Consider the following 24,748-nt stretch of genomic DNA (forward strand, 5'->3'; position numbering starts at 1 on the left):
CTAGTGGGAACTGGGGCCGGCTTTGCCTGAGGCCCAACTTCCGGCAGCTTCTCCTCTGGCCTTCCCAAGCTGAGCTCTCTGGGGCTGTGGGATGGATCTGAGGCATGAGCACATACACACACTTTCACACGTGAGCACTCACTAGCTAGACAGGCGGGGGGCGGTGAGGGGTGTCCATCTGTCAATCAATCTTCCTTGCCGATTTCCTGGCTGGCAGCAGTGGAGCTGGTGTGTAAATCATTCAGAGCCCCTCTCGGCTGTGCCAGGACATGGAGCTCTTTTTAATTAAGAAGAACGGAGGCTGCTGCTGTCTCTGGAAGTGGCATTAACTTACTAATGAGTCTTTAATGTGTCCGAGTAGCCTGTGCTATTTGCTCCTGCACAGCCTCTGACGCTCTGTAGAGCAGACTAGACCCTAGGGAAAGCTGGGTGGGGTCTGGGGTGGGGAAGAGGAGCTCTGCATTGGAGGTGGAGAGGAGAGAACCCTTCTTAGCTCCAGAGCTAATGCATTCCAATCTAGTGAGCTGGAAGTAACCGGTAAAGTTTCCTCTCTGAAGAAAGGGCCAGATTGCAGTGTGAGTTGAACCCTTGGGTCCTGCCAGTTAGCTGTGGGACACAAGAGGCACCCAGAAAGGTGAGAGCACAGCGGGAAGTGTGATTAGACTTCCAGACATATGCTCAAACACCTCAAAGAGCATTAACCAGATGGGCAGAAGCAGCCACAGACAGGCCAGAGCAAGGCTCCCCTCCGAGAACTGACACCATGAAGATGAATCAAGGGAACTAGATCTCTATGTGTATGTAGCTACCAGAAGAACACAAAATGGCCACTTGAGAATCTGCCTCATTTTCACCATGACCACATGATTATTATTTTTCTAGAACCGTAGGCAATGTCCCTAGAAACGAAGAACGCTAAAGCTGGGAGACCCCTCCAGCTGCTCTCAGCGCCGTTGTCCTTCTAGAAAGACAGCTGCCACAGAGAGGGCGCGCTACGCCCGTGTTTGCACAGTACAGCCCAGGTAGGTGTGACAGTCGTGTGTCCTGTGTCCTTCCTGCTCCTCATGTCTCCCAGAGGCAGCCGTGGAAGCTGCAGCAACACGGCCTCTCACCCCACTCCAAGCTGCTGTTCTCCGTTTCTCGCACTGCTGGCCAGGAAATTCCTCCCGTGTTTATAACTAACGCTCAGGCTTTATTACAAGGCCCATTTCCTCTTCAATGCCCGCAATCAACACAGGAAACTAGCTCAGGTCTTTTAGAGCCTTTGAGCTGTCACTCTCATTGCTTCCACTCAACTAGAGAGGAATGCGAGACTCCCACCCCTGCTTCTCAATTTCAAGGAGTCTGGAAACCAAGATGTTCCTGTCCCCACCCTGTGGGCAAAGACATTCCTTAACTGGTAACTCATCAAATCCCTAAGTTCCGGAAACATACTAATGCACTGAGGTAGGGGGCAGAGAAGAAATTGGAGCACTCCAACATTCTCCTTCAGGTGGTGGGACCACAAGATACAGGTCATGGCTCAGATTGCCGCCTCTGCCCTGCAGACTCCCATCCAGTTTGACTGAGCCCTAATCCTTCATTGGGCTGGCTTCCAGACGGACAGGACAGGGTGGGGCCTGGGGGCTCACAGAGCTTGTCTTGCTGGTGATTAGAGAGTCACAGTCACCGGTTCTGACCCACAACGCCACCTGGCGATCACCCAGGGAGAGCTGTTCTCCAGATTGGCTGTAGCTTTAGCCTCACTGGAGCAACCTTAATTAGCTGAGAAGGCCATCTCCTGTAAACTAACCCCAACATGATGGGATGCAGGAAGGTGGGAATCCAGGGATTGACCCTGATCCTACATTGGGCTGACCTCCAGACTGACAGGGCTTGAGGCTGGAGAGGCAACCCACCCTGTGGAGCTGAGCCCAGGAACTGGGCCCACTGGTCCGAACATAGCAAGCCAGAGATAGAAGGAACATTTCTTCCTTCTCTGCACAGTGCCTGCAACGTGCCCAGCAACTTCGCCCCAGCAGGATGGTAATGTGTATTGCTGGAGAAGGAGGTTAGGGTGTCTCTTCAAAATGTAACCTACTCTTGGAATCCATCAGTCTCACCACAAAACGCATATCAAGTGGGCCACTGCTCTGAAAAACTGCTTGATATTCTAAACTGTCTCTCCATCCGCAGCTTCCTCTGAACAGACCTGGGTTCAGGAAGGCTGGGTTCCACAGGACACTGAGCAAGCGATTGGTAGGTGCTCAGCCAGCTGCACCTGCTGCTTATTGTACCCTGGCTGACCATGACAAACACAAGGTAGGACTCTCTCACAAGGTGACCGACCGCCTGACTATCTGGGGCTGGGGCTGAGCACTGAGTTTGACTAAGACTTCAGTATCCTGATAAACCACACTACTTATGTGGTGTGTGCAATGTGTGGTGTGTGTGTGTGTGTGTGTGTGTGTGTGTGTGTGTGTGTGGTGTGGTGTGGTATATATGTGTATATGTGTGTATGTGATGTGTGCAATGTATGTATGGTGTATGTAGGTGTGTGATATATGTGTATGTGGTGTGTGCGGTGTGTCTATGTATTGTGTGGTGTTTGTGTGTGTGTGTATGTGGTATGTGCACATCTGTCTGTGTAGTGTGTGATGTGTGTGTGCATGTAGTATGTGATTATGTGTGGTATGGTGTGTGTTTTTATGTGGTGTGATGTGTTTCTGTGGTTTTTGAGTGTTTGTGTGGTATGTGTGTGATATATTTGTGTGTGTGTATATGGTGTATGTGTAGTGTGTGTGTGATGTGTTTGTGTATATGTATGGTGTGTATGTGGTATGTGTATGTATGGTGTATATGTGGTGTGTGTGTATGGTATATGTGTGGTGTGTGTGTAATGTGTGTTTGTGATGTGTTTGTGTGTGTATATGCAGGGCCGTGAGTGTGGGGGAAAAGAGGGGAGTGGGAGAGAACCCGTATCCCACCAGAGTTACGGTGCTCTGGGCGGGCGGACACGGGAGGACTGCGCATGATTTCCACGTGGCCCTGGGTGGGCATCTGGTTGTGTTAAGCCGCTGACACCACATGGCGGGTGGTGGACAAGGGCCAGCCCCAGGTACCAGGTTCTCAGCCTCCAGCATCCCATGCTGGATACAGTGGAGGAGCTGAGAACAGAATAGGGGCCCTGGAGTGGCACTCAGGCCCTGGGATGAAAGGAGGAGAGGGCAGGGGGAGAGGGGGCGCTGGATGGTTCCCATGCAATCAAGAGTCCTTAGTCCAGTCTGTGGCTGCAGCATAGGAAGGCCTTCTGGCAGGAGGTTAGGCACGGCTCGTTAGGAGAAAGCCTATACCATCGTTCAAGCACGGCGGACCTTGATGGTCAGAGACAGTCTATGGGTTTAGAGTTTTATTGTAGAAAGGCAGGGAGAAAGGAGAGAAGGTAGAAAGAGAGAGGGAGAGGCTGGTCATGGCCACATGGAGAGAGCGGGGAAGAGAGAGAGAGAAGGAGCGTTAGAGAGTAAGAAAGGTAAAAGCCTAAAGAGAGAGAGAGGTGGAGCCAAGCAGCACCTCTTATAGTAGGCTGGGCTATCTTGCTTTTGCCAGGTAACTGTGGAGAGGAGCATACCTGGCTATAGTCAGGTAACTGTGGGGGTGGAGTCTAACCAGAATGCCAGAAGCTTGGGACACTGTCTGTGTGACTGATAGCCACAGACCTCTCCTGTGGGGACTGTGGGGGCAGTAACTTCGACAGGAGCCAGGGGTCCCATGTAGGTGGAAATTACTACCCACTGGGTTCGTACCCACTGGGTTCGGTCCCACCAGGGTTCAAGACCTAAGCTCGACTGTGATCAGGCTGTCTGTGCATAGCCCATTGCCCCACATGTGTATGCTGTATGTGGTGTGTGTGTGTGTGATGTGCTTGTGTGTGTTTGTATGCTGTATGTGTGGTGTGTATGTGTGTGTATGGTGTGTGTGTGTGTGTGGCATAATATGCATGTAGAAAACCTGTGAGAGTTGGTTCTCTCCTTCCATTGTGTGGATTTCTGAGATTGAACTCAAGTTATCAGGTAAGTAAGTGCCTTTACTCACTGAGCCATCTCATATCCCAGCCCCCATAAATACTCTTAAAGAGAGAACAGAAACCCATGCCGGGTGCTACGGAAGATCTTTAGAACAATAATGACTTGGGTCTAACATGAGGAAGAACTTCTGAATGGGAGAGTGACTCCACACTAGAACAGGGCAAAGAGGAATCAAAGGACACACCGGACTCCCTCTGGGCCTGGCACTGCTCAAGGCCCAGACCTGATGCAGTCAGCCCAGGCATGAGAACTGCAGGTGACTCAGGGAATCTTAAGTGGTGGTTGCTAGGTTACAAGCTGCTTTAATGTGCCTCAATGTAAAGACTAAAGGAAGTTACCTGGCTGTGAGGAGAGAGCGGTGGGGGAAGGAGAGAGGAAAAGAAATAAGCCAAACTTCCAGAATTAGCGACTGGGCATAGCCCGGAAGCAAACCGACTTTTCCTACTTTTCCAAGGCTGAGTCTCTCCACCCCTGTGGTCTGCACAGAGTAAAGCCTATGGATGCAAGCCCTGAGCTGGAACAGGGCCTGTTCAGGGCTGAATGCTGGCATCTCCCTAGGTGAGACACTCAGCAATTAGTGGGATCCCTTTGGGCTCTGGGCGCCTTCCCTTGCTGCAGTTGGACAAAAGACCAGAGGCCTCAGGAGAACAGAAACATCTCAGCCTCCTTACTAATACATAATTTGTTCATTTGTCATTGGGAGTCTTCAACCCTGAGTCCTTGGAATGAGTTGCCAGCTCTAAGTGAGGCACTCTCCGAGTGTCAGACTCCTCTGTGAGACACAGATGCTCACAGATGCCTGGCAGTGTCCCCACAGTGGAAGATTATGAGAGACTGGAGTTGCAAGGGCTGGGCTCTGGGAACTCTGCCCACCCGCTGGGAGGGGTGGGAGAAGTTACTTGCTTGGTTTTGCTGCTTCAGTGAAGGCTCCTAGCAAGTGAGGCTGAAGACAGATAGATCCCAACAAACCCATTTGAGAAGACTGTGGCTTCCATTCATCCCGCTCACCACTAGCTGGAGCTGAGAAACTGAGTCAGCCCCAGGTCAGGGTCCATCCCATATTCCTTCGGGAAAGACAGCTTCCTAAGAAGGTTGTGAGGGATCCGCCAGAGAAGGCTACTCAGACATGGCTTTGAGCTCAGAGAAAGTCTTCACTAGCCAGCGGGCAAGTCCACTTAGTGTTCAGGACCTGAGCATAGTCCTGAGCCTTTTCCAGGGTGAATTTATAAGCACAAAAAACCATATCCCGAGTTGTCGTGCCTCATATAGCAAGAGCTGGAAGCAGAAGTACAGAAGGTAAAATCCAAGGTTAGTACATTTAGGGACTTCCCCAGAACTATGGACTTTGATGGATTAGGTCTTTGTTCTTGTTTTGGCAGGGTGCTGTCTTCCTGCTGGGTTCCAAGGCCTGAATGGAACTTCTATCATGGCCTCAGTTGTGCTAAGGTCTGGGGCCTATTACAAGAACAGGAATGGTAGGTATTGTCTGTGAAACGTCATTAGTTTAGACTACACTCTTAGAATGTGTGAGTTCTTATTGAACAGGGAGAAGAGAACACAGCCTTCTGTGGTTGATCTAGGTGCTGATTTTGCAAATACAAGAATCTAAGCTTTAAAAATAAGTAGAATTGTTAGGTCAAGAGCGCAAGATATTAAGATCGGCCTGTTTTAAGTTAGGGCTGCTATTTCTCCCAGAATTCACAGTCTCAGTGTGAGTGTTGGGAAGAATGTCCCAGGCCCTGGTTCTGTGTTAGAAGGTAAGGTGATAAGCATCACACTTGATAAACAGTCCCTACATCACCTCACTCAGCCTTCACAAACCTTACAACCACGGAACATTACAAAGAAATAAAGGGGAAAAAATCTGATGAAGAGTCATACACTTTTAATCCCAGCATTTAGGAGGCAAAGGCAGGTGGATTTCTGTGAGAGACCCTTCCTCAATAAATGGGAAGCTGGGGGGTGGGGTGGGGAGGAGAATTGGAGGCTATAGCAGGGAGATTGTGAGTTCCAGGCATACTGAGGAAAACAAAGAGGGGGTGAAGGGAGGGAGAGAGAGAGAGAGAGAGAGAGAGAGAGCTATTGATTCTTTCAACAATGATACTCCAGGAGTGAGCTCCATTCCCAGCCCCTTGTACAACGTGGCTGAAATGACAAGGCTTCAGACATGGGCTGTCAGGGGCTGGGGATCATAGAGTCCTCCTACCAGATATCAAAAGGTGACGTGGGAGCCCTGTAATGAAAATATACTCTGTTTATGGCATTGTCCTATAGCTTGGTGGGATTTTAATACTGGGAAAAACCGGATAAAGAATACTCCTTTCTTACAACCACATGTGACTCTATAGTTTATCACAAATAAAAGTTTAGTGCCTAGCGTGTGCACATCTCTGAGATCCATCCCCAACAGTGAGAGGAAATGCATACCAACATATAAGCACGTGAGTATGTGTATGTGTGTGTGTGTGTGCGCGCACACACACACACACACACACACACACTCACTCACAGACTCAGAGTAGAAACTGAAGCTAAGTTTTCCAGAGCAAACATTTGAACAGCAGTCTGTCAGGTTCCCGAGCTTGAGCCTTTCTGAATGGAAGGAAGCCAGAGAGGAGGACCCCGTGGGCTTGGGGAGACACTGCTAGGTGGTCCGGTATATCATGGGTACTTGAATTACTGGGTACTACAGTTCTGAAGGGTCTGTTGCTGGGTGGTTTGAGAGACCATCCACCCAGTCCTGCAGTTGCTGCTAAGGGCCGGGATTTGTTAATCAGGTTTGCACACTACAGATGCACAAGGGTTTGGAAGGTGAGGTCCTCCCAGCTTGTCTATTGGTGTGTTCAGCTGTGGTTTCCCTGTCTGTGACTTTATTTGAGGCTTTGTGGACGTCTCCACTTAGGAGGGAAAGAAGATTCTGTGTGAATTACATGCACACGAGTGAGAATTGTTAGATCGGCAGATCCCTGCCACATCTGTGCCTCCTAACTGGCTTCTGAGGTTAGACCATGTGAGCATACCTCCCCCCAAACAAAGCCAGCCTGTCACGAACTGGGTCTGTGTACTGTAGACAAACCGGGTAATTGGCCTCTCCGCCTCCTCACCCAAAACAAACACTCGCAAACGCCCGCCCCCACGCTGGCAGGATCTGCCTGTCATCTGGGCACCCGGCTCCTGCTCCGGCTGTCTCCGACCCTGTAGACACTGCAGGCCCTGCCCTCGCTCGCCCTGGTCGCCCGGGGCTGACGCACAGGCCACAGCCTCCGCCTCGGGGCGCGTGGGCTCCTGCCCAGGTGTGGAAGCTGCGGGGAGGCGGTGCGGGGAACCCGCGTCCTCCGGCCGGAGCTCGGCTTCTGGCGACCGCTCTCCTGCGCGGGTGACGGCGGCGTGCGGGCTGGGAAGGGCAGGGAGCGCTGTCCTCCGCTCCGCGGCTGCCAGGCGGACCGTGAAAGCTTCGCGCGGCTGTAGGCGCCGCCCGGGAGCTAGTGCTGGGCGAGCGCGGCGCCCACGCGCGGTGGGGTGGGCTCCGAGCTCCGGGGGACCGGGCGGGGGCGGGGCGCATCCTGCAAAGTTGACCAAGGGTGAGCTACCGCCGGCGCCCTGCTGCCCTAGATTCGCCAGGTTCTTTCCGCGGAGCCAGGCGTGGACGTCGCTGCCCCGCTGACACCCAAGGGACCCGGAGAAGCCAGCGGGCGTCGGCAGGGAGCCCGTGCAGCGCGAGATGGAGGCTGAGAGAGGGGACGCGCCGACCGGCGCCGTGTAGCCCGCGGGCCCCGGGGCTGGACCTTGCCCGGACGCTGTGGGGGCGCTCGAGCAGGGCCCTCCCCCGGGCTGCCATGGAAGTGCCCAATGTCAAGGACTTTCAGTGGAAGCGCCTTGCTCCACTGCCTAGCCGCCGGGTCTATTGCTCACTGCTGGAGACTGGGGGGCAGGTCTATGCCATCGGGGGATGTGATGACAATGGCGTCCCTATGGACTGCTTCGAGGTCTACTCCCCCGAGGCCGACCAGTGGACCTCCCTGCCCTCCCTGCCCACAGCCCGGGCCGGGGTAGCGATCACTGCCCTAGGAAAGCGGATTATGGTGATCGGGGGTGTGGGCACCAATCAACTGCCTGTGAAGGTCGTGGAAATGTACAACATCGATGAGGGCAAGTGGAAGAAGAGAAGCGTCTTGCGCGAGGCTGCCATGGGCATTTCTGTCACAGCCAAAGGCAAGTGGGGCCAGGGTTGAGGGTGGGCATTAGGGAAGAAAGTAAAGGGTCACGGGGGACACGGGTGTAAGGCAACATGATTTGGGTGGCCAATACACATTCCCTATAACATTCGAGCCTTACATTAAGCACTAAAACTAGAGACCCACTGCCCTTACTTTACAGATTGGAAAGGGACACTGAGCAGGTGAAATGTCTAGGAATTCCATCTGATGCCAGGAGTCAGCTCCAGCAAGCTGGGCAGGCCACTGCAGAGGGAGAGCCAAGGTGTGAGCCACGGGGTTATCTGCAATGACTCTGCAGACCCTGGCATTCAGCCGAATGACCACATTTGCCCTTGGCCGCCTGTCCCCTCCCCCAAACCTACCTGTGTAGGTCCCTGAGGATGCTCACCCCATCCTTCTACCATTACCAGGCCCCCAAGGAGGCTTTGAGACCTGATCCCAGGATCTTCGTTTACTTCTGACTGCAGTTTCAGACTTACTGAGTGGGGGTCAGAATGTCCCAAAAGCTTGTTTCATGTTGCATTATTATCCAGGTTCTCTTGCTTGCATGTGGTTTTAAAATTCTCACTTTCTCAAAGCCTTCATTTCACTCTTCTTGGGCCTAATACAGTCTGTGATGTCGAGGGGATCCAACTGCAGTTTTGCTAAACACACAAAGTTTTGTGAGAATGGGAGTTAAGAGACCCCAAGTTCATATACAGTTGCCTCCACACCGTAGGCTCGGTGGGGTGACCTTTCGCTTTCCCATCCGTCCCTGTCTCTTTTACTATTATACCCCAGCTGACTGGCTAACACACGGCCAGATCAGAAAACAGCTTTTCTTAAGCATCTGGTTTGCCCCTGGAACAGTCTTAGACCCTGGGAAGGAAGGAAAAGGGTAGAAAATTTGGGCTCTGAGCATGATTGTGGAGAAGCTGGGGCCCAGAACCCCCTCAAGCAGGGTAGACAATAGGGTTTCTGTGACCTGCCTGTCAAGAGGGTGAAAAGCCAGGCCTGGTGCTGAAGGCTTGTAATCCTAGCTACTCTGGAGGCTGAGGCAGAGAGTGGCAAATTCAAGACTTCCCTGGCAGTAGAGTTTAGTGGTGCATACCTTTCATTCCAGTACTTGGGAGGCAGAAGCAGGCGAATCTCAGAGGCTAGCCTGGACTACAAAGTTCTAGGATAGCCAAGACTACACAGAGAAACTCTGCCTTGAAAAAACAAAGCAAAGCAAAACAAAACCAAAAACTTGCCTCTGCTAGAGCAGAAGGCTTATGAGATCAAGCTACATAGTAAGACCCGACATAGTGAGACCTTATTTTTTTTTTTTTTTAAGAAAAAATTAAGGCCTAGACACCCCTGGGCACACTGAGAATAATGAGTATAGACCACACCCCATCTCTAGCTTCAATAAATTATGCTGTAAGTTAAGAATTAAGGCTTCCCATTTGGTGCTTTGTCCCTTTGGACTTTCAACATGTCCAATGAGATAAGTGCTGCTTTCATTCTTATTTTAGAAGCAGCAGCATGAAGCCCAGAAAGGTTAATTCTCTGAGGTTAAATAGATAGTAAGTAATGACCATGCCTGTGCTCCATAAAGCCAAATGCGCTCGACGGTTAGGCTGGAAGATGTTTAATGCCGGCTGCTTGTGCTGGTTTCGTAGATGAACAGATTCTCAATCTGCAGTGTATTGGGAGAAACATATCAAACTGGTATCAGTTACATGTGACTAGAGAGCAATGGTGATGCCATCACTTGGGAGGCACCCAGCCAAGTCCTCTGGGCCCCACTTTGAAGCTCAGAGAACCCAGATGAAGGAGGGTGGGTCCAAACTGAGCCCAGAGCTGAATGACTGTGGAGTGGTTAGAGTCTTTCCAGAAGGGGGTGTTTCCAGAAGAGAAGGTGGAATTGGTGCTAATCAGGTGCTTATCATCAAGTCCTGCCCCAGCCTTAGGCTGAGGGCTAGGATCCCCTCCCAGGATGTCTGGGGCTAGTGGGAAATAAGGCTCACTTCCTGCAGTGGTAACCAGTCAGGGAGCCATTGTGAGGAGGGCCGTGAGGAGGGCTGCTGGGAGCAAAAACTCCATGCAGGAACTGAAGATCCCTGAGAAAAGGACCCATTTGGACAAAATCTAGGGAAGCACAAATGTTTGCCCATGCTCTTGGGTACAGTGTGCCGAGGCCCCAGAAAGCTACCCACTGCCAAGAGCAGAAGAGAAAGGTGGAGACTCCCTGCTCTCAGGCCAAGGTTTCTGAAGGGTCAGTTCCCTAAAGCCGCCACTGCCGCTGCCTCCTCCTCCTCTTTCAGATCTGGCCTCTTTCCATTCAGCACAGGTGCCTTCCATATCCTGCAGGCTCTATACCTGTGAAGGAAGATGCCATTTCCCCACCGGAGTAGCAGACAGAACCACTGAGAACCCAGTGTGTAGGCCAGTGAGTGGGGCTAACTCTAGTTCTAACCGACTTCACCAGCTGGAGAATGATCTGAGAGTTGCTAGGAGTCAGGTCACTAGCGGAGGTCATTACAAAGCCTCTCCGCTGGGCTTCCACTCTGGCTGCCTAGAAAGGAGGACAGTGGAGGGACAAACCCGCAAAGGATCATCTAGGGCTAGGCTTCACTGCCATCTGTCTCTGTGCAGGGGTTAGTACACCAGGCTTTGCCAAGGACTTGACATAAGCCGAGGCACATAGTCCATCCGCAGGTTCAGGAAGATTAGCCAGAATAGAGACTTTAAATGGTGCTCCCCACAGTACCAAACAGCTGCAATTCACTAGCCGAGCAAAGGCTGGGAACTTGTCATGACCTCTGAAAGATGGTGGATGCCGCCGGGCCTGTCTCTGAGTGCCGGGGGAACTGAGCCATGTCTCTCTGTGGTCTTTTTCTTAGATTATCGAGTGTATGCCGCAGGAGGGATGGGCCTGGACCTACGTCCACACAACTACTTGCAACACTATGACATGCTGAAGGACATGTGGGTGTCACTAGCTCCCATGCCCACCCCAAGATACGCTGCCACCTCCTTCCTCCGGGGCTCCAAGATCTATGTGCTGGGTAAGGACAAGCTACTTGTTCATCTCCTCTCCTTGTTCCCTTGGGTGAGTTCCCTGGAAAGGGATGCCAACAGCCTGAGCATTTCATGGCCATGGGGGATAATCACATTGCCCTAGCCTTGAGGAGTCTTTCAAAGGACTGAATAACAGAAGAGCAAGCCCAGTCCTCTCTGTTCTCAGGAACTGCTTTTTTTTTTTTTTTTTTTAATTCACCCTCTACTCTCTACCCTGCCCCACCTCCCCACCTCCAGGGGGACGACAATCTAAGTATGCAGTCAATGCCTTCGAGGTCTTTGATATAGAGTCTCGGTCCTGGACCAAGTTCCCCAACATTCCCTGTAAACGGGCTTTCTCCAGCTTTGTGACCCTGGACAACCACTTATACAGCCTAGGAGGCCTGCGCCAGGGCCGTCTGTACCGGCAGCCCAAGTTCCTCCGGACAATGGATGTGTTCGACATGGAACAGGGTGAGCTGGGTCCCCATTCCCTTGGCTCCTTGCTCTCTTCTGACTGGTCCCCACTTTCCCCATCAGGACAGTCTCCCTGGGGCTGGCTGCTTACATATCCAGGCAGCCTTCTCTGAAGTCTGAGCATCCTTCCTAACTTACGGCTATGCTTGGAGTCAGATTCTTTTCAAGGCTCCTTTGGCCTGCTTGTCTGTTTTCACTATGGCCTTTCCTCTCCATCCCCAGTATTTGTGCAGGACCAGCTTAGGGAGGGCCTCTTCCTTTGCTGATGGAGAATCAGGAATCTTGATTACTCCTCTCATTGTCTTTAATCAGATTCCTGTGGGAAATCTAAATAGAACAGGGGGCTCACGGGAAGTCTGTATTTTAGACTGGGACAAGCACCCGAGAAGACCCAAGTGGTAGAGGGTGTCATTTCAATCAACAGGGCATGCTCCCTGCACCCTGGATGCCAGGGTGAATGGAAGGGGCGCGGCCACCAGGGTGAGAGCCACATGGGATTCATCTGTATTTGTTAGAGAACATTAGCGCCTAATCCTCTTTCTCTGTCCTGTCATTATGCGCGGCTTGCAGGGGGATGGCTGAAGATGGAACGCTCATTCTTCCTCAAGAAACGCCGGGCAGACTTTGTGGCTGGTGGTCTGAGTGGAAGGGTCATAGTGGCTGGGGGCCTTGGTAAGGATGGAGCATCTCCACTGTGCTGTGTTGTGGCCCTGGGACTTGGGAGGTCCTTGGCACTGCACTGGAGCAACGGATGGTACTGACTCCATGCGTACCTCCCACTGAGTTACTCCAAAGAATTCAGTGTGGTCTGGACTTGACCTTTCCATGGGCCCCATATATGTTCTTTCAATTTGGAAATAGGAAGATGGAGAGCTATAAATCATAAGGGACACATGAGCTCCTGGGCTGCACCCAGGTCCCTGAGTCCCTTTCTGGGGATAGATAGAGACAAAGGGAAAGTCTTCATCTTTCCTTGACCTAACGCCATTGTGGACATCCAGCTCTTTTAGGATAGCAAAGCATGTGATCAAATAGATGCTCCTAATTCTGGGTTTGAGCCCTCTCAAAGGCTGCCGCTATTTTGAAGGAAAGTCTGGGACTTAGAGGCACACTGAAGTCTTTAGGACACAGTGATAAAGGCAGTGTGTGTGTGTGTGTGTGAACAACCAGAGTTTACTCAGTGTAGACATACTCATTCATGAACAACTATATGGGCTAGATTATGAGGGAAGCTGTGTGTGTGTGTGTAAAATCAGGAGTAAGTATTCTAAAAACTTCTGATATCTAAGACAGGAAAAAACAATTCTATTTTTAAGATGAAAAGGAAAAGAAGGGACAAGGGACAAAGTTTTTGCTTCTGGGTTGGGAGATGGTCACTGTGGGACATGGCTTGGTGGCTGGGCTCCTTGGTCTAAGGTCTGATTCCCCTGTTGCTTTCAGGAAACCAGCCCACTGTCCTGGAGACAGCAGAAGCATTCCACCCTGAGAAGAACAAGTGGGAGGCACTCCCCCCCATGCCCACGCCCCGCTGTGCCTGCTCCAGCATTGTCTTCAAGAACTGCCTCCTGGCTGTGGGGGGTGTCAGCCAGGGACTGAGCGATGCGGTAGAGGCACTGTTTGTCTCTGACTCCTAGCTGGCCGGAGCAGCACCTTTGCCTGGTCAGCATCACTCCAATCCTGACATGAGGAATGGTCTCATCAAAGCAGTTTGGACTACTTCCTCAGGCTCCTACTCCTGTGAAGAGACAGAGAGGTCAAGCCCTGGGGCTCTCAGTGACCTCTCTCTAACCCTGCACTCTCAGAAAGCAGAGCTGACTCCGCCAGTCAGTCAGTGCTGGGCTGTGGACTGGGGAGAAGCTTCACTCAGTGCTCAGACACAGCAGGGCAAAGTTCCCTCCTCTCGTCTACCTCGTGAGGTGGAGGGCATTGCCACCCAGAGGGAGATCCTTGTTGTCCTTCCCCATCTCTGAGGTAGTTTGAGTGTCGTGAGAGATAAACTAATGAAGAACAGGGCACCCCCAATCCCTTGTTTCTCTTTGGTTGACATCCATTCCCCATATAGAAGTCAACTGTAGACCTGCCCCAGATCTCACCTACCTATCAGGAATTGCACTTGAAGCTAGGGCAGTTGTGTAGGAAGGAAGCTGGGGGCTCACACACCAGGCCAACAGCTTTGGCAGAAGAGACTCTTCCTCTCAGGTCCCAGTTGGGCATGTGATGATGGAGTGTCAATATCTTCTGTATTCTGCCTTCTGCCACCTTCTCCTGACCTGAGGCCTGGCCACTCTGTGTCCCAACAGCTCTCAGAGTGTTTCTGCGTGAAACTGTCTCATTTACATACACTGTGGCTTCCAAATCCACAAAGGGTGGATTAATTGCACTCCGGTTAATAACAGCAGCACAACAATTGGCATCTTTATCCCTGTCTTCTTTGGACCCTGGAGACAAGGCAGGAGGGTCCTGGTTTGTAGATAGAAAACCCCATGAGATCATCTCCCACCGTGTTCTCCCGAGAAAGAGGGACCCATTGGCCACCTGCTCTTGAAGAGTGCTACCTTCCCTAGGCCACAGCTGTCCCACTCTCAAAGAGCTCAAAGAGAAAACCAACCAGTTTTTCCTTCTCTTGGTACGCACACATATGTTTGGCCAAGGTTGTGACCATTCAATCTTTTCTAGGTTATACCCATGTCTAACCTTGATCAATTCTGCTGAAGCTCATTTTAGGCAAAAGATGAAAGACCTGTTAATTGACTTAAAAGCAATTGGGTGGCCATAAGGGGGTCAGAAGGATGGATGGATGTGCCTTCCCTTTGGCCTACACAGCAGCTCTTTGTGCTACTTCCCAGTCATTCATATTGGATTAGGATCTAGCTTGGGGAAGAGCACTTACCCAGCATGCTCAGGGACCTGAGTCCCATCCTCAGCACAGAAAGCAAACTGAACTAGCTCTGAGTTAGCCCTGAGGACACCAAGAATAATGACTCCCCAGCCCCCACCCCTGACCCCCAGGCTGTGGAAGAGGCAGGGCTCAGGTGATTAATTGCCTCCCAAGGAGCCAGAGCTGGAGGATAGCCTATCAGGGTTTCAGGGGTCAGAGGCCCTTCTTTCTGGTGGTGGTAGGGGTCATACTCCCCGCTGGATCTTCAAGGACCTAGTGAAACCTGGATCATGAAGGGAGGTGGGTTGTTGGCTTTATCTTTGGGTGCCAGGAGGACACTGCCACCTGCTGGCCTAGCAGTTTTTTCCTCACTGAGGTGAAGCGGAAGATTGTGGCCTCTAATGAACAGACCACAAAAGAAACCTCCATTGCTTATGGATCCAATACCGTTAAGTACCCCTGAACTAACCATTAGAAAAAAAAGAGTCGGGGAGCTACAGAGGACAGGTGGCTTCTCAGAGCAAGCTCCCTCTCCCTTTCCAACCTCTACTTCTGTCCTGCCCATATCATTCCCAACCCAAGAGGAGCCAAGCCATACCACATCTGAGGATAGAATTGGATCCTTTTAAGATAGTTGGAACCTTAGAGGCCCAGCAGGTTCTATGAGGTTGAATTAGATATTGACCTTATCAGAGCAATTTAAAGCTGGAGCTGGTATCTGTTAGGGTCACCCCTGCCCAAGGTCCATTGTGGGAAGACTAGGGATACCTCAGTGAGGGGTGAGGGAAGCCCTTGATGTCTGTGTTAAAACGTGTGGTTCTATATGCCTCACATCTCAGAGGGAGCACAGCCAACGACCTGCCTCAGGCCTCACACATCCAGTTGCCACAGGCCTCCCCTCACCACACCCTTCAGAAGGTCCCTTACCCTCCTGAGTTCCCAGTCTGTCTCACAAGGTGGTACAGTACCTGCTTCAGTACCCTGGTCAGCGCTGAGCACAGGAGGGGGTTGATGCCCAGCTGGGCAACATAATGAGACTCAGACTTCCAGAGTCAGAAACTGGACACGATGCTTACTTTTAGTTCCAACACTCAGAGGCAGGGGGATCTCTGTAAGTTTGAGGCCAGCCTGGTGTACATAGTAAATTCCAGGACAGTCAGAGCTACATGGAGAGACCCCGACTCACCCCATCCCCTCAAAATCAGGACTACTGAAAGGATTTAAATATTGGGGAGAGCATGTGGAAGAATGCAGAGGCATTTCTGGGGACATGAGACTGTAATGCAGGCCAGCAGATCCACAACAAAATCTCTACATGCCTTGTGGAAGAGTCTAGACTTCATGCATGCAGGAAATTAAGAGCAAATGAAGGTCACCATCACACCAAGTTCAATGAGCAGGGCAGGGAAAACAAGAATTTTCTGACTCCTGAACTCCTGCATCAAGCCCATGGTTAGAGCCGGGCCTCCCGAGAAAAGCGCAAGAGCAACACTTTTCCTGCACTGACTGGAAGAGCCCAAGGCAAGGCAAGGTCTGAGCTGACCCTGAGGGGAGCTGAGGCTTAGAGTGGAAAGCTTGGACCATGTTCTGGTGGTGGGTCTCCGGCCTTATTCCTTCCCCATCACAGTGCCAGTGGAAGGAGGCACGGTCCCCAGGGAAGGGGGGAGAGCCAGCCGGCGGCCAGAGCTGGATTCCCTGAGTGCCCTACACTGATGCCGAGAAAAGTTGTGCTCCTCTTGTGCTATGATCCTCTTTGTTTCAATGACTTGTTTCTCAAACGCTAAAGCTACTTGGGCTGCATGGGCAGCTGTGTACCTGCCTTTCAGAAGCCCCAGGGCCCTCGTGTGTTCTATGGAACAAAATGCTTATAATCCAGCTCCTACAGACTCTTGAGAGTGAACACTGCAGACATGCAGTCTATGTGCCTTGACTGCCTTAAGCCAGTTCCTGGCACTGCCCCCAGAACCCCCCTCCCCAACATCTACACTGCCTGTACTCTACTCTCCTTTCTCGCTCACACTTGCACCCTGCTCCCCTTACACGCGTACTCACCATCCACCCTCTCATTCAGACATGCCTCCCTGTGCACACTTTTCATGCAAATGGCCACCCACACTCAAGCACATCTTTACAAACACATCATACACGCCCCCTTATGGACATCTGTCATGCCCATAGCTTTGATTTCACACTCATGTAACTCATGTACACTTGCTCTCAATTGTCCGCTGTGGCCAGACTTAAAATTACCTCCCATCCCCACCCCATCCCCCCGGTTTTTTGTTTGTTTGTTTGTTTTTGTTTGAGACATGGTCTTACTGTGTAGCCCCCACCTCCACTAGCCTGGAACTTGCTATGTAGACCAGGCTAGCTTTGAACCCATAGAGATCTACTTGCTTCTGCTTTCTAAGCATTGGGATTAAAGGCATAGGCCGGCCACCACGCCTAGCTCAGAATCCTTTCAATTCAACCATTTGGCCATGTCTCCACACCCAGAATCTTTATCATTTGAAGGATGGACGGCTACAGCGTTCTGTGCTTCTTGCCAAGTCAGGGTCATCTGTTGCCCTGCCCTGCCCTGTCCCCTCTGTATCATCACTTCTCCCCCTAATGATTCCATACCACAGTTTGCCACTGGGGCTAGAGGAACTTTTAGAAACACACTTGGGCTGAGATCCTTCTGTGTTACCAGTGAGGAATCAGGCCTAAAGGTATTCTGTACTCTGACTCCTGAGAAAGCTGCCGAGCTCCACCATGGAGGGACTACCCGACCTTCCTCATTTGCCCTCTCTGCCTAGTACCTGGCTGATACCCTGCACAGTGCCAGCACAGGCTGCAGCAGAGTACGGATAAGTGAACAGCAGATTGTCCTTTCAGATGGCTTTCCCTGGGGATGAGCCAAGAAGGACCCAGTGCCTAAGCCCCACCCTAACCCCAATTTGACAAGACCTCTTCTCTTGCATAGACAGCTTGTGTGTGTGTGTGTGTGTGTGTGTGTGTGTGTGTGTGTGTGTGTGTATTCACGCGCGCGCACACTACCTCCATCCTTCCAAGAGGAAATAACTCACAGATGACTCAGAGGGTCTTCGGGAGGATGGATAGAGACAGAGAAGTGTCTGGACATTTGGTGCATGCAGGGTCTGAAGGCTGTGGAGAGTTAAAATTTGCCTTCTTGTTTGCCTATGCCATAAGGAACAGCCAGGTTGGACTCCAGGCTGGCCGCCAGTGGCCTTGGAGTTTGTGGGGGCTCCCTGGGTTCGTGAAGCTTTTCTTCTGGTTAACCTTGGATTAGGTGGCCACCGTTTTGGGGTGGTCCACCCTGCTCGCTCACCTGGACAAGATAAAGACTTGGAATCATTGTGCCTACTGCTCAACAGGAAATAAGCATTTGGTCCTTTTCTCCATCTCAAAAGTAAACAAATGTAAGAAAACAATGACATATAACTCTCGTTCCCAGAATCCCCTGCTCCACAGCCCCGACTTGAAGAAGGGGGATGACTGGGGCCTTCCTTTCTAGGTTGTTCCTGTTGGACCTGGGACAGGAGCTTCTAGAGCCTTAGTGAAGCAGGCTCCACCCTAGGCAGACCCTCTCCCTCACACAGTGACTGGCTTCCTTTGCACCCCCATCACCACACGAAATATTTAGTACCCTCTCTGCCCAGACTTTCACTGCATTCCCCCCACCCTTCTGGAGATCTTGGCTATAAATCTGACTGAAGGCTCAGTAACTCAACCTTCCCTTCAGCCTCCCAGCCCTCATAAAAGCCCCAGCCTCAGCTCCCCATAAAGGCTATCCTTCCAGCCTGCCCCTTCCCACTCAGCACTCCAGACTCCCTCTCTCCTCAGCCCCTCCCCATCTGCCTGTCCCGTCCACCCTGAACACCCCTCTGTGCGTGGCAAATGTAAGCCACTCCTTTTCTAGTCCTCTAGCCACAGTTTTCTGAGGTCTCTTCAGGTTGTGATGCTGTCACTAACCCATGTGTCCCAGGACATCCCAGAGAGCCTGTCAGGTGGGAACTATAGGTATAGCACAGAGCAATTAAAGTCAGAAATTCAGAAGCTCAGAGAAAGCACTGACTGTGAGAGGAAACTGTACCCTGCCCTCTTTCTTTCTTTCTTTCTTTCTTTCTTTCTTTCTTTCTTTCTTTCTTTCTTTCTCTCTCTCCCTTCCTTCCTTTTTTCTCTCTCTCTTTCTTTCTTTCTTTCTTTCTTTCTTTCTTTCTTTCTTTCTTTCTTTCTTCCTTCCTTCCTTCCTTTCTTTCTTTCTTTCTTTCTTTCTTTCTTTCTTTCTTTCTTTCTTCCTTCCTTCCTTCCTTCCTTCCTTCCTTTCTTTCTCTCTCTCTCCCTTCCTTTTTTCTTTCTTTCTTTCTTTCTTTCTTTCTTTCTTTCTTTCTTTCTTCCTTCCTTCCTTCCTTCCTTTCTTTCTTTCTTTCTTTCTTTCTTTCTTTCTTTCTTTCTTTCTCTCTAAAGATTTATTTATTTATTATATGTAAGTACACTGCAACTGTCTTCAGACACTCCAGAAGAGGTCATCAGGTCCTACTACAGATGGTTGTGAGCCACTATGTGGTTGCTGGGACTTGAACTCAGGACCTTTAGAAGAGCAGTCGGGTGTCTCACCAGCCCCCCTGCCTGCTTTCTTGCTTCAGTTCTTCCCTACAGAAGACAGACACAGAACCAGGTCAGAAACTAAGCAGAACTTCAAATCCCCTTGCTTATGGACTTGCTCCCACAGCGTAGGCTCTCATAGGACTTCTAGGTCAGCAGTTTATGATCTCTGGTGATGATGGCTCCTTAATCCAGCTTGCAATAGCCACCCCCGAATACCAGACTGTACCGGTGTTATTCAGGGCCACGACGGAGGAATGCTGGCTCCCACCTTCCTTTACCCAGGGCCAGGAGCTGCTGACCCGGCTAAAGAATGTGCTTTGCTTGGGGTTAACATTCCAGGATCAGCTTGGAAGCCCAAGGACTTGTGTTGGCAGCAGGAGCCAACTGGGCACAAGGCAGAGAGGGGGGACTAGACATCGCCCCTCAAATCCAGGCACATATCCCTTCTATATATTTCCTAGTCACTCCTGGGAATGGAGGCAGAACTGACAGGAAGAACATATTCTCTCATTTATATGAAGTGAAGCTACTGGGCCCTGAGCTGCAGTGTCCCTTGCGATAAGCCCCACCTGCTGGGGAGCCTAGAACTCTCTATAAAGCCACTTCCAAGTTCAGGGTTTCACTAGGGCAATTAGGCTTAAGGAGGCTCAGTCACATCACCCAGCCCTGTCTCTGACTCCCACTCAGCCTTGTTGTGCTTCCTGCCTCATTTGCATCAACTACCAATGCACCCAACACCTAACCCAAGGCTCAGTGAAGAGGCATTAAGGTTCTGTGCACTGGAGTGTTGACAGCTAGAGAGACAGGAGTTATTTTTACTGACACAGTCTCAGGCGTCAACGGTCCCGGGTGACTTACTGCGGTGGAACCACTCAGGGAGCCCATGGAAAGCACTCGGGATCTGGGGGGCCCACTAGAGGAATCCTGTAGCGTTTAACACCTGCCTAAAGCGCAGACACCCTGGTTTTGTAATACCACAGAAGGAGAGTTACAGAACCTCAGAGGTCAGAAAGAGGATGTCGGTCAAAGGGCAGACAAGGAGGAAGATCTCTGTGTTCTACCACTAACAGGAAGGCGAGGAGCCCCTTGCAAAGCACTGACTGGAACCACTAGAATTTAGGATAAAATAGAAAATAAAAATAAAAATAGATACCCACCATTGAGCTTAAAATTTAGTATGTGGGATAGTTAAGAGCATCTTCATTTCCTCTCTCCACAGCCTTCTCTTGTGTCCCCCAGCTTCTCCTGTGTCCCCCCAGCTTCTCCCGTGTTTCCCAGCTCTTCCTGTGTTCCTCAGCTCCCCCTGTGTTTCCCAGCTCCCCCTGTGTCCCTCAGCACCTCCTGTGTCCTCCAGCTCCTCTTGTGTCCCTCAGTTCCTCCTGTGTCCCCCAGCTTCTTCTGTGTTCCCCAGCTTCTCCTGTGCCCCCCAGCATAGCTCTCAAGCCCCAGACAGTTTCAACAGTCACTCACTAACTCTGAGCTTATCTTCACTCTGGCCTGGGTCAGATCAAACAGCTCAAGTGTCTGTTAAGACCTTGTTGTACAGCCTCCCCGAAACATAATTGGATCTCTGCCAGAACTGGCCAAAAGACGGAAGGCTAGCCAAAACCCAAGATAGGAGGACACCATCCATCTGGTAACTTCATATCTCATTTGGTCCCAAAGCAAACTCATGAAGGAGACATGTGACATGCTTCATACATGAGTACAGAGCATCAGGAGCCTGAGCAAACCAGAATCCTTACCTAGCCATAAGCCCACCATTTCTGGTGCAGTCTATGTGACCCTGTAGGGACAGGAACTTCATCTCTCTGTGGCTTAGCTTACTCATTGGCACAGTGGGCATAATCATATGGTAGTGTTCCTAGTGAGGAGTGAGTTCATCCGGACAGGCCAGCTAAGGCCAGCACAGGCTGTCACATTCCTTGTAGGACTTGCTAGAATTTTAGCTTGTACCTTTGTAGCTCCAGCTTGCTTGTATTTCCAGAATGCATTTGGGCCCCACAGGTGTTGTATGATCTGACCCATGACATGGAGATTATCATGATTATTTACCTCCAGCTATGCGACTTTCTAGCTGGTGACACTATGCCTAGGATGCTTAGAACTTAGGTCAGCGCAACAAACAGTAGATAGACATTGTAGTCAGTTTCAGCCATGACACAAGCCCTGTTATACTCAATTAGGCCAGAAGAGAGCAGCTTTGAGCCCTCAATTTCCTAGACTACAGGGTTTTAAGCCAGCTCCTTGGAGTCATACCTCCTTGGTTTGGAGAACCAGTTCTAACTGGCTGGTTCCTGTTCACACAATTCCATCAGCCCCTAAGAGGGCAAAGGTCCACATATCCAGGCCTTACTGTCCACCACAGAGTGGGGCTAAGAGCTGACCGAGGGCCATAACTCATCTGAGTTCTGGGAAAAGGCAATTTAATGACCCAGGTCTCTGGCTGGAGGTGGGTGGTGAGCTGGGTCCTGCATCTGCTCTTCTCCCAGAGGAAAAAATGAGATCTGCCCCAATAGTCCTGGGGAGTAGATACTCTTGTGTCCTAGAGACCCCTTATGGTTCTCGGATACACAGAAAACAAATGCATTAGCTCTCTCTGTTCTTTCTCCCTGCCTCTCCATGTCATGCCTAAGACTAATCTATGTCTCACCCACCACTTCAAAACCCAAGTGGCTTCCTCTGAGCACCCCCTGACCCCTGAACTCCTGAACCAGATAAGATCCAACTTTTCTGCCATATACCTGTACTTCACACCACTTTGAGAGGTCTCCCACTTTCTGTCCTAGATTATAGAGGAAGCTTATTTTGTTTTTATCTTCTTTATTTATCTTATTTCTCTTGTTAGGCAGAAAAATTCTCGAGAGTGGGGAACTAATTAGTAGTCATCCCCCTTAGATGTGCCTGATACCTGCCTTACCCATTCCCATCCCATTTCCCCCACTGCACATAATACTTGTCACAGCACATTCAGACTATGGAGTTCAGGAGTTCAGGAATGGATACTTATTCCCGGTGACTGCACAGAAGGCTCATTTTCCACAAGAGTCTTTAAATCCTTGGTTCCCAACCTGTGGGTCATGACCTCTTTAGAATTGCAGGGCCTTTTCTCAGAAGTCACATATCAGAGAGCCCCCGTATCAGATATTTACATTACAATTCATAACAGTAGCAAAATTGCAGTTATGAAGTAGCAACAAAGATAATTTTATGGTTGGGAGGTCACGACAATACAAGGAATTGCATTAAAGGGTCAAGGGATTAGGAAGGTTGAGAATCATTGGGCTAAGTAGTTGGTGACTGGGTGCAAGGGTTAGAAGAAGTGCTTCCTCCTAAGACTAGAGCGTGAGGCAGACAAACTGAATGAGGGTGACTCAGCTCAGCTTAAACGTCCTAACAAATCCTCCAAAGAGCTAAGCCCAATCTTTAAGTCACTGAGCCACATCCCAGGTCCTCCCTACACAGAATGAAAGTTAGTTCTGGCACTTGGTTGTTCTAATCAGTAGTTCTGTAAACAATTGTTGTTAATTTATTTCATATGTACAGCCTTATGCCAGTATGCATTTCTGTGCAGAAGATACATGCTTGATGTCGTTGGAGATCAGAAGAGGGGGCCAGAACCCCTGGTACTGGAGTTATGGCTCTTTGTGGGTCATCTTGTGGGTGCCGGGGATGAAATCCTGGTCCTTTGGAAGATCAGTCAGTGCCCTTACCTGCTGAGCCATCTCTCAGTTCTCTCCATGGTTCTGATGGCTCACTCCTCTGCCTGCAGGTCTGTTTGTTTGCCTCCTGTGTCCATCCATCCATCTGGTCTGTATGAATCCACTGTGCACCTTTATCTGTTCAGCAGTGCCCTGGGTATTGGGGGTGTTTAGGAATAGTGATAAATGTCTAGATTGAGTCTTAAAGGAAACCTTGGGCTCCTCTGAAAAAAAGTCTTCATCTTATGAGGAAATGTTGATACAGCTAGCTAACAGACATGGGTCTTCTAGTAAGCTTTAAAAGCCCTATCTTTAGAAAGCAACCCCAAACTATCCTCCTCTCATCTTGGCTAGGGGCTCCCTCCTCTTTTCATGTCAGTCAGGTCTAGAACCCAGGTCTCCCATCCCTGAGCCTGCTCCTCTGACACATGCTTTTCATTGTCCTACTCTGCCTGGACAGACCCCAGGAACTGACAGACAGGGCGCACAGAGAGCAGACTGGTTGAGCCTTTTCTATTTTCACAGACTACTCAGAGTGGAGAGGCAAGCTGGCAGAAGATAGGGCACTAAACTAGCTATACAGTTTCCATGGACCGTCCGAACTTAGAGAAGGCTGATTCCCGGTGGATGGTCTCTGGCTACAGAGAGCTCCAAGACAAGGAGATACCAGTTATTCCCTCTGAAAAGATTCAAAGGGCAAACAGAAGTAGGAAAATGGGCAGAGAGTAGTTTTTTTTTTAATTTGATAATTGAGGACGTAGTCCTCTTTGATCCTCTGCCAAGTCCTAAAGATACAGCTAGAGATGAGGTCCTGCAGATGAGGGAGGGATGCCTGCCCGGAATAGCTAGAATTAGGGAAGTCCTCTTGTCCTGTACTCTTTCCCTATAGGCCAGTATCTGAATTCCAGGCTTTCTTGCCAGCTGTGTGGCAGAAGTAAACTCACTTTCTACATCGGAAAGGGGGGTCTGGACATAGCCTTCCAGGCCCCTTAAATGCAGCCAAATCTTATGCCCAACCTCCTGCTCTTTTGAAAAAAAAAAAAAATCCACTGGGAGGAAACCCTGGGACCAAGACACTCCTTACAGATTTAGGAGCTCGTGGATGTAAGTCCTTGGAATGTGATGTGCTTTTTTCACAATTTATGGAGATCCACAAGGCCACCACATCTTGAGGGAATCCACGCAACCCTACAAAGTAAGGATTTCCCAGGCCTGTTGGATTCCAGAATCCAATTAAGGTTGGTGGAATCCAAGCAGAGTGAACATGGAGTCAGGACAGCTCTCTACCAGTGCTTAGCTGGCGTCAGTCTCCAACCCATTCCATCTCCCTATTCACTTTCTCCTTTATGGACCTCAAGAAGTTATCAAAAGGCTTTTCAGATTTTGAGCTTGGAAGAAACAATTTACTGCATGTGGAGAAATACTTCGGGACTTTCTAGTGCCCTTAGATTGTCCCTTGCCAACCGAGAACACAGCACAATAGCACAAGGTTGGCGTCATTCAGAGACTAAAGCAATTCAGAGAGCCTTCAATCCTAAAGACTGGCACTTCGGTATTAATTCGGCTCTGCCTCCATTCTCGCATTCCTGGGCCTCGGGTCCAAGTGGGCGGGGCCCCATTCACACCTTTCCGCGCCTAGCCAAGGGGAGGAACGGGGCAGGAGAGGGTGAACCAATGCGAGAGGTTTTGGTCACGAGCCGCCGGCAAGTCGGCCAATGGGACGCAGGGGCGTGGTCAGGACATTCCCCCTCGAAACGTTTTATAGCAATTCGGAAC

General features: G+C 50.5%; 1 protein-coding gene and 1 long non-coding RNA gene across 4 annotated transcripts; both read left to right on the forward strand.

The window, feature by feature from the left end:
* The first annotated feature begins 53 nt into the window (after positions 1-53).
* Gm51645 lies at positions 54-6,005 on the forward strand. The gene is made up of 4 exons (XR_003947998.1): positions 54-130; positions 883-1,022; positions 2,176-2,301; positions 5,444-6,005. It is a non-coding gene; the product is annotated as a predicted gene, 51645 (long non-coding RNA).
* Positions 6,006-7,113: 1,108 nt separating this feature from the next.
* Klhdc8a (kelch domain containing 8A) lies at positions 7,114-15,981 on the forward strand. 3 transcript variants are annotated; one of them, XM_006529354.4, is made up of 6 exons: positions 7,114-7,357; positions 7,677-8,276; positions 11,149-11,313; positions 11,564-11,779; positions 12,353-12,454; positions 13,223-14,514. In XM_006529354.4, exons 2-6 carry the CDS (start codon positions 7,901-7,903, stop codon positions 13,414-13,416), a joined length of 1,053 nt encoding a protein of 350 aa, XP_006529417.1. In that variant the 5' UTR covers positions 7,114-7,357; positions 7,677-7,900; the 3' UTR covers positions 13,417-14,514. The 3 variants fall into 3 exon arrangements, with proteins under 3 accessions (XP_006529417.1, XP_006529418.1, NP_659059.1); NM_144810.5 differs by having other exon boundaries at positions 7,250-8,276; positions 13,223-15,981; XM_006529355.4 differs by lacking the exon at positions 11,564-11,779 and having other exon boundaries at positions 7,114-8,276.
* The last annotated feature ends 8,767 nt before the right edge of the window (positions 15,982-24,748 follow it).

This window comes from Mus musculus, chromosome 1 (genome assembly GCF_000001635.26).
Source record: "Mus musculus strain C57BL/6J chromosome 1, GRCm38.p6 C57BL/6J".
Lineage (NCBI taxonomy): Eukaryota > Metazoa > Chordata > Mammalia > Rodentia > Muridae > Mus > Mus musculus.

Bases quoted from the DNA above. Each gene is read 5' to 3' on its own strand.
- Klhdc8a (XM_006529354.4), top strand. From the start codon at position 7,901: ATGGAAGTGCCCAATGTCAAGGACTTTCAGTGGAAGCGCCTTGCTCCA. The intron at 8,277-11,148 runs GCAAGTGGGGCC...TCTTTTTCTTAG, and splicing joins CATTTCTGTCACAGCCAAAG to ATTATCGAGTGTATGCCGCA. The intron at 12,455-13,222 runs GTAAGGATGGAG...TGTTGCTTTCAG, and splicing joins CATAGTGGCTGGGGGCCTTG to GAAACCAGCCCACTGTCCTG.